This window comes from Charadrius vociferus, unplaced genomic scaffold, assembly GCF_000708025.1.
Source record: "Charadrius vociferus isolate BGI_N301 unplaced genomic scaffold, ASM70802v2 scaffold740, whole genome shotgun sequence".
Classification (NCBI taxonomy): domain Eukaryota; kingdom Metazoa; phylum Chordata; class Aves; order Charadriiformes; family Charadriidae; genus Charadrius; species Charadrius vociferus.
In genome coordinates this window covers 1,023,485-1,032,843 of record NW_009646517.1, presented here as the reverse complement: position 1 = coordinate 1,032,843, position 9,359 = coordinate 1,023,485, and the positions used below count along the sequence as shown (strand labels likewise).

Here is a 9,359-nt window from a genome sequence, read left to right as displayed (position 1 = left end):
CCCCCCCCCCCCCGCCCCCCAAAAGAGCAAGGAACGAAACGAGCCTCGTCTTTTGGGTTTGTTAATGTTTAACGCTGGAAAAACCCTCACGAATGTCACTAATGCTAAATAAAGAGATGTGTTAGCATGAAGGGAGAAAAAAAATCCTTAATCTAGACTAAGTTGCATATTCAAAGAGTCTGGTAAATAGTCTCCTCATAACCAGATCTTAAGTACAGTCCTACCAAAAAGCCATTTTAAGAAGTCCTTCTTAGCTACCTTTCAGCACGGTTAAAGCACACCTTTCTGCCATCCTAATTTGCATTAGCTTTGTTTAAAAAGCATTTTAACTATTCTAAGAACTCAGCATTTTAGATTAAAAAAGATTTTTCTACCGTTTCCATCTCACGTCCTTCTCCATCCAGAACTACTCTACGCATCCAATCGCTGGATGTAACACACTATGACCATGCTACTCTCTAAACATTCTACGGGTTTTCAATAATAAAGATAAATAGAAAAGAGTTAATATACACGTTATATTTTACAACGTTTGCATCCAAGCTGTAAACTAATGGTCTTTGAACTATTTACCCTCCATATACAAAAAGAATGAAGCAACTTTCAAACACTGTGGGCACGTGATTCAAAACCATTGAACGGAAGGCATCGAAGTTCACTCCACAACACTTCCTTCACCTCTTCAGAAGTAGTTATTAACTAAAAAAAGAAGAAGAAAAAAAAAAGCAGGAGGTCTCCCCCTTCTCCTTCCCGCCCCTCCGTTTCTTCCAGACTTTCCTTGATAAGAGACAGATTTAGCTGTTGTAACAACAAAACAAACAAACAAAAATTCTTCATCTTAATGCAAACCAGCAAAGCCCAGAGAATACGAAAAACAGTTGGTTTAAAAATCGGAATCGCTTAGCTTATCAGTTTCCTGCAGTCCTCGGTAACACATGTGTTAGTCAAGAGGTCCTTGGAAAATGAGTCTGATGTAGCCTTGCTCACCAGCCAGCTGATGCGCACAGAAGGGACAGGCTGCGTGAAAAGTGTGAGTACCGTGAGGGAGAGGAATTTGGGACCAATACGCAGTTGTCTTTTCTGAGCACACGTGTCCGCAGGGGCTGAAGGCGTGAGTTGGAGGTCCCGCATCCACATAAAATCCCGCTTCGCATCCAAGCCACAGAGGCACATAGGGGCCGACAGAGCGGCACATGGGACACTCGCGATCCTTGCCGTCTCTCTCCTCTTTGTTTCCCCAGTTGTGATAGCCGTGGACGTGGCCACAGTTCAGATACACCCACGGCTGCTTTTCGTCTACCACATCTTTCCTCTTCATGCTGGGAAACGCCAAGGTGTTAAACCCCACCGGACACTGGGGCCTCGCCGCGTTTATCTCCTGTCTGAGTGCCTCCAGGTGCTTGACAGTAGGAGTGCGTGAAAGCCCTTCCGCAGTGCGCCACAGCAGTGTCGCTCCACACAGGTCAATTAGAGAGCCGTCTTGGAGCTGGTTCGTTTCGTTCTCAACCTGGTGACGGACAAAGAGAAATAGAACTTGAACGCATTCAAGAAACTTGACCATAGGAAGTTCCATCTGAACATGAGGGACTTCTTTCCTTCGAGGGTGGTAGAGCACTGGCACAGGCTGCCCAGAGAGGTGGCGGAGTCTCCCGCTCTGGAGACATTCCAAACTCGCCTGTCCAGCCTGCTGTAGGTGACCCTGCTCTGGCAGGGGGGCTGGACTGGATGACCTCCAGAGGTCCCCTCCAACCCTGACCATTCTGTGATTGTCACCTAAGGTTACCTGGAGAGTAACCGAATGCACTTTCATAACACAAATCTGCCCAGAAGATCCAGAAAAAGTTTCAAGCAGTTCCTGACTGTTTTATACAAGACAGCCCTAGAGAGCCCAGTGTCAGCTTCTCTCTCTTTTTCTTTTTTTTTTTAAAAAAAGAAAAACCTTCTTGACAAGTCTTGTTTAGTCTTCCATCACATTTCAGACTGTTGTCTTCAAACACACCTTTACACGTGGCTTTCCTCCCCCTCCAGAAGGAGTCAGCTGTCAGCATTCCTAACTAAATGCATCACCTAAGCGTTCACGTAGCATCTCTCTATTTTTGCTCAGAGATCCCAAGTTACACCAAAACCAATCCCCTCCTGGAAATGTCACCAATGCTTTGGAAACAACAGGAAAACAACTCAGAATTCCAAGGTGGAAATGGATATCCAGGTAGATAGGCATGTCTCAGTAAAAGTATAATTACTCCATAGAAAAGGAAAAGCGGAAAAACCTTGAAAGCATAAACTCAAGGGAGCGTATCAGGAAAGTACTCTATAAAACGTGCGCGTGACTATGACGGTTTGCAGAAGAACACAGCAGACTGGCAACTCAAATTTAGGAGAGCAGTCTAGATCTGCAATTAAGTCCTAGTTGGCAGATAAACTCTATCAGCTATTCAGGTCGAGCAAGACACCTTAATGTATGAACACAGAGACATAAGAAGTCGGCATAGCTAATTACCGAGGTGACTTCTACACCGAACGAGGCAGACTCCAGCCTCTGTGCCCAACCACTCACGGTTGTACCCATTTTCAACAGGCTGCGTAAATCATCGGTCACTACTCTTACCATTTTTCCCCTCTGCTGAGCTGATCTGGTTTCACGGAGGCTGAACACATTTCCACACACGGATATCTCTCTCCACACCCCTGGCTTGGAGTCCTCTGTAAATCCATTACGGGGATGCATTACAAGAACTCCGTTTGTCGTTAGTCCATCCATTTGCCCATCTGATGTCTTCCACTTTGCAGCTTTCTCCTAAGAGAAATTACGTCAATGAAAACTTGATTTGGCTGAAGCGGAGCTATGAATTAGTTTAAAAACATGCCTGCACTGAACTCGGAGGAAAAACTAAAGAATTCCCTTACCCCAAGAAAGATGTTTTTTGAGGAGTCAAATCCCGCAGCGTATATTCTGGCTGTAAAAGGAGGGTTGCGTTCACATATGATTCTGCAGGCAAACCTTGATATAGTGCTCTGCACAGACTGCGTATCTGAATTACTCTGACTTCCAGGAACCGTATCCGTCACGACAAAGTCTATAGGACTCTCCGTTGACCGACCAATCTGGAAAGGGATTGGAAAACAAACCTGTTTAGAGGTTTGCCTTTGGGTCTAGGAATATTCAAACTCAAAACATTTAAAAGCGATCAAGAAAAAAAAAACAAATCACGACATCCCAGTTTGAAGCATTCCCTTCCACCAGTCTAAATTTAGGTTTCTAAAGCCTAATCTGAATTGATGAGTTATTCCACCTCAATGTGATCAAAGTTATTCTGAAGGCTGCGTACAGCCAAGTGAAGGAAGGGGAAATCAAATGATGTAATTAAGTCAATTCTGAGACAATTTCCCATTGAAGGCTTTCTCATCAGAAAGGTTACTCCCGGGTCAGCCGGACCAGCTGCAGCAGCGCCAAACCAGCTAGAAAACAGCAGTTAGATGGGAGAAAAGTGATATTCAGTCACTTTGCATGCCCAGAATATTCTGAACGATGCCAGACGAGGTGTAGATGTAGGAAAATTAGATTATGGGAGCTGACTCTCCGGCTCCAGTGGGGCCCTGAGAAGCAGCAAATCTGTCAGGAAAGACCAGGTACAAGATGTTTGTGGCGGGGAGGGGTTACATTAACATTCACAGAACACAGTGTCTGACTACAACCAGATTTTTCTAGTAGCTGTGCCTTCTTTTCTGGTTGCGTGGAACAGTGAGTTTTGCAGTCCCACACAATTCTACTGGCAGAATTCCATGGGTTTCACTGCTTTTCCAGGCAACTCATCTTGTCCTTTTCCTTAAAAAGCATGAAAAGAAGTTACATCATAAAATCCCAGAATGGTTAGAGTTGGAAGGGACCTTAAAGATCATCTCATTCTAACCCTCTCCCACCAGCCCAGGTTGCTCCAAGCCCCGTCCAACCTGGCCTTGAACACCTCCAGGGATGGGGCAGCCACAGCTGCTCAGGGCAACATGCGCCAGGGACTCACCACCCTCACAGGAAGGAATTTCTTCCTAATATCTCATCTAAATCTCCCCTCTTTCAGTTTAAAACCGTTCCCCCTCATCCTATGGCTCCCCTCCCTGATCAGGAGTCCCTCCCCAGCTCTCCTGGAGCCCCTTTAGGCACTGGAAGGGGCTCTAAGGTCTCCCCGGAGCCTTCTCTTCTCCAGGCTGAACCCCCCCAACTCTCCCAGCCTGTCCTCCCAGCAGAGGGGCTCCAGCCCTCCCAGCATCTTTGTGGCTTCCTCTGGACTCGCTCCCTCTCCCAAACATCCACGTAGCCAGGTTTAAAGCCCACTTACATACTAATAGCTTTCACTCACTTCCAGAGCTCTCAACAGCCTCTTATAAAAATAGCTGGTTATATTAAGACTGATTAACTGCTGGGCAGGAGCCCCAAAAGCCTGAGGAGTATTTTGGTGAGGGCTGGATGGAGAGCTTTCGCGAGACTGAAACTGCTTTGTCAGAATGTATTTTACTATTCCTTCTTAGGCGGGATAACCCATCAGTACACGGGGTTGCCAGTGGCAATTTTACAGCAGCATACGTGCTACAGCACGCCTGAAGAGAGAACACTTACACAAACAATAGCTTATGCTGCAGTTAGTTCGTTACAGCCCTTTTGCTCTGTTGCAGGTATTTGCAGTTGCACAGCCACTTCCTCCACCACTTATCAACACCTCCCACCTCCTCAGATCCTGCAGTGGCGTCACAGCTAAGTGCTGTGACAGCAAAACTCCTCGCCATAAATTAGCGACAACAACAACAAAAAAAAAAAATATCAACGCAACATCAGTCCAGGAATCAGAAGGAACAAAGCACACACAAAAAAACCCCAGCCCTAAAACAAAACCCTGCCTTCTGAGAAATAACAGGAAACAATTATGAGATACGAGAGCAGACCACAGCTGCAAATGTGTTTGTGGCTGCTTCTCATAAACACAGGAACTGCAGCAAAGTTGCTCTGAACTGCCAGCGCATCAGAATTGGGCCTCCTCTCTCCGTGTTTCCCAGTGTTACAGACTTACTTCTGGGTTTGCTTAAAGGACTTAGGGGTACTTTTTCTTATTAGTTGTGTCAAAAGCTCTCCTGTATTTTCACACTGTATTTCTTCCACCCTGTCCCCAACTGGCCTCTCCCAAATCCCTTCCTAAATGCGAGAAGCAAAGTTCCAAGTGCTTAAAGAGAACCGTGCACTTTATTCTTCATTTTGCAAGGAGGGACCAGGAGACAGGTTACGTGACTTGCAGGCTGGCAATCAAAGGCAAAGCCATAATCCTGTGCATTAGTCACAAAAAAAACAACTTTCGCCTCTGACCAAGCCTAAACAGAGATGCACAGATATACAGCCCTGGGAACGAACAGAATGAAGTGCCTCTGAATAGTAAAGCACAGAAAGCAACATGCGCAAGCTTTTGGGTCTGAGGGAAAAGGCCTGTCGAGAGGATGTCTTGTTGGGAACTACCAAAAGTGAGAATACATTTATATATCGTATTTACTTCACATACCTGGAACATATCTGTGTTGCTGTCATGTGTATATTCAACCACCACCGTCTGGGCCCGAGACAAAGTGTAAGATATGCTGTGTTGGTCCTTATTACTTATTGCCTACGGAAAAAAATGCCAAGCGTTATTGAACCAGCGAACAATAATTCTACCGAATACAGCAGCAAAGCAGACAACGTATATACCCAGGCTCTTGTTCTGTTCAGTTAATGCATTAAGGCAGATGGTTGTTAGTGGCACACCTGTAGTGAAACTTCACAAAAAAACCCACCAGTCCTGGCCATTAAAAAGAAGCTGTAGGATTGATTCAGCAACAGCCCAAACTGGTCCCTTTACCGCACGCTGCAACAAAATACACGTAAGCAAGACACATTATTAGTCATGCTTCGTGTTAAAGCAATGCTGCCCTTGACACAAAAGAAGAAAACAACCTGAGTGCAAAGGCTAAAACTGAATGCAACGCCTTCACAGCCCTCTCAACCTGAACTTCTCCAACCGCAGAGCGGGGACAAAAACTTAGGGATCAGAGTTCATACTAAAAATCAGTGATGATTAATAAGATCCACTGACAAAAATCAGAACAAGTAGTGCTGGTAAATGGGGTAAAATAGAGAAACTCAGCACAGGTCACAGAAGCTGTAGCAAAGTAATCTAGGTTTCAGTTTGTTGGTTTAGTTTTTCATTCTGCAACTACCTACCAGGAACTGAACAAACACTCTTCTAGAAGTGCTTCTAAATAGCACTGACATGAAGAGAATTAGAAGAATTAGCAAAAATAAACGTTCTTTTCTCAGATCTCCTAGAGATGCAATTCTATTACAACAACTTTAGTTCGCAAAGCGCTTTTGATTTCAAAATACTTCATACCGTTCCCTGAATTTAGGAATCAATATTCTTAAGTGTCGAGGTATTTAGGGAGTCAAACACTTCGCACTACTGTATTTGTTCAAGGGCCTGATCTCGACGCTGGAATCTCTAAACAACCACTGAGCATTCTCAAAATTCCACTGGTTTTAGTAGAAATGCTCCATTTCTTATTGAACGTGATTTCACATACGCTTGATTCGCCACAGTACAGAAGTATTTCACGGTCATACCTTAGCTGTAATATATTAGTTTTGACGTGAAATACAATTCAACCTAAGCCCACCCTTTACTGCGTCTTAGTGGGAACTCTGAACTCGATTACGAGCAGTATAAAACACACCCTGCAAAACCCACCTGCCCTCGTCCCCAGGGACCTCCTGCCCATTGGACGGAGTAGCAAGTGCACATAGAGCTTTGGCAAAGGACCATTTAAAAGTCAGCTTCACGTGAAGCAAAGTTAGCCCTAAAGCATGAACGAGTGCGAAAACAGGAAGGCTAGAACAGATGTCTGTAGCGAGTTTGGAAGGAAAACAAAACAGAAAGTGTTTTTACATGACTAGCCTGTGCCCTGAACATTCATGTTTCAAAAATAAATATTTTTCTTTCTGGACACTACAAGGACTGGGCAGCAGATTTGTTTTGCTGAACAGTTTCTTGCTAACCCTGACAGGTACCAAAAAACCATGGATAAACATGAACCATGAACCATTCTTTTCACAGCCAGAACTCAATACTTTATACAGCACTTCATCTCAGCGTAACAGCACTGACTTCACTGAACTCTTCAGACAGCACCAGGAGAAATAAGACTTAACTAGCGAAATCGAGCTTACCTTTGCTGCTTGAGGGGTACAGGCAATATGCACAGTGCTGGGTTTCACCCCATTTGCCTTGGGCCTTTTAAATAAAGCAAACCTACTTTTTCTTCTTCCTCTATCTCCATTTGGGAGAGACCCATTGTACCTATCAAAAAAAAAGACCCACAGAAAATGTTCTAGATCAAAGTCCATCTTCCTGTATTACTTAGCTTCTTATGAGATACATACCCACAAGAACTTCCATTCTAAGCACAAAGTCTTCTTAATTAGTACAGTATTAATCATTACAGATTTGCAATTAATCACATCTATTTAAATCTGAGAATTGATAAACACAACATTGAAACATGCCCGCAGAATCACAGCATATACATGCACGGCTTGTAGGGCAAGGAACGCTACCCAGATTAATCTCAAAGCTACCGTCAACTAGCAAAAGAGATTTGGGTCCCAAACATGAAAACAAGTAGTGTTATATGCCTATCTGTAGCTGTATCTCTAAATGATGTGTTCACACTGTAAATGAAAGATTCCGAATGCTCACCCACAATGATGGACAGCTAGTATTTTAGAGAATTTTAGTTGAAATAAAACCCCGTAGAAATAGACATGCCGTCCTCCGAGACTCCAATTTAATCTAGTAGAAAACCCTCAGACCCTCATTTTGATCATGTCAACATAAACAGGCCAGCCAGCAAACTCGCTTTATTAAAACCTCCTGTTTGCACTTGGGTATTACACAGTCATCGACCGTGTTCTTATAAAATGCCTTTCACTTTACTCGAAGTCTTGGGGAACCTCTCCTTCCACATTATCACGTTAGTCATCTGACTAGGTACAACCTGGAATCTATTTGGAAAGCTTTCACAAATTGGCTGCCTTTGTCATGAAACGCTTACCTGGGTTGAACACGAGAGTGAAACCCAAACTTACATCTACTCAACTGTTTGGAGCCCTACACCTCCATGATCACGCTGCCACAAAAAGCTACGCGTACTGCGGTGCAATTCTCCAATATATCCCATTACGTGTAACGCCTAGTTGCCACTGAGAAAGGCAGCCCACCCTCCGCTACCTCTCCGAGACGAGATCAGCTACCAAAGAAAAGCTGACCATTCAGCTGCACAATCACCAGATACACTGCGAAAAAAGGAGTCCAAGTGAGAGGTTGTGGGACCACCTCCCACAGCAACCTGCATTTTATCTGCTTTAAGCGCACCCTGGAATTCTACCTTCCTTCTCATTTCCAACCAAGACACAAACACTTACCCTAATACAATCAATTCACCATATTTTACTGGTGCTTTTGATGGATGATTTTCTTGATCAGGAGAAAACATGAGCTTAGCTAGTGACTTCTTCTCAAATTTCAGGTCTCTGATCAAGAGTTGTGGCACACTTTTTTCATTATCTCCTGTAAAAACAAAGATAAAATTAAATGTAAGAGGAAAGACTCAAATCCATCAATTACACAAACCTGCAGGCCTATCTGATACAGCAGGTACAATACTTTGTGTTTTCCATATTTTGGTTTTGCCCGAAAGAATTTTAAAAACATACATATAAACCCACATCAGTTAAAGCTGAATTGCCTGGAAGAACGTCCAGATCACAGAAAACCACAAGTGCATTTAGAAAATTCCAGTACGGCCTTGAGAGAACATGAACAGTTGTTTTCCTTCACACTAGCTTTTTGTATAAATGGCATATAGCTTCATTTAGTATGTTTAGTTCAACTATCAAGAAGTAGAGCCAGATAAAGATTAAATTTAAAGGGAAAAAAAAACCAAACCCAACAACAAAACCCAAAACCAGTCCATTAGCTAGAGAGGTAGAAGTTTTCCTGGAAAGTATCTGATTCAGAGCTTTCCAAGAAATTTCTGGATTTGCAGATGGCAGGAAGTTATACGACAATTTGATACCGAGTCTACCACACAAGTTTGGGGTGCGTGTGTGATCTCTCATGTTTAACCGGAGACAGAAGTGATACAAACAGCTGTTTGAAAGAGATTTCCTGAGGGAATTCCACATGATTCTTAATGAGGACAGTCTCTTGAAGTGCACTCTTTCGTTACACTTCTGCTTTGAGGAACAGTTCACACTAGTATTTTCTACAGCTTCTCATTAGTAACAT

At 43.6% G+C, this 9,359-nt stretch overlaps 1 protein-coding gene across 1 annotated transcript; it reads right to left on the bottom strand.

Annotated features, from left to right (window-relative positions):
- Positions 1 to 517: 517 nt before the first annotated feature.
- Positions 518 to 8,633, bottom strand: PELI1 (pellino E3 ubiquitin protein ligase 1). The gene is made up of 6 exons (XM_009884973.1): positions 8,495 to 8,633; positions 7,241 to 7,370; positions 5,541 to 5,642; positions 2,908 to 3,105; positions 2,609 to 2,797; positions 518 to 1,507 (listed from the first exon to the last, which is right to left on the bottom strand). The coding sequence occupies exons 1-6, from the start codon at positions 8,563 to 8,565 to the stop codon at positions 941 to 943; spliced, it is 1,257 nt and encodes a 418-aa protein (XP_009883275.1). The 5' UTR covers positions 8,566 to 8,633; the 3' UTR covers positions 518 to 940.
- Positions 8,634 to 9,359: the final 726 nt, after the last annotated feature.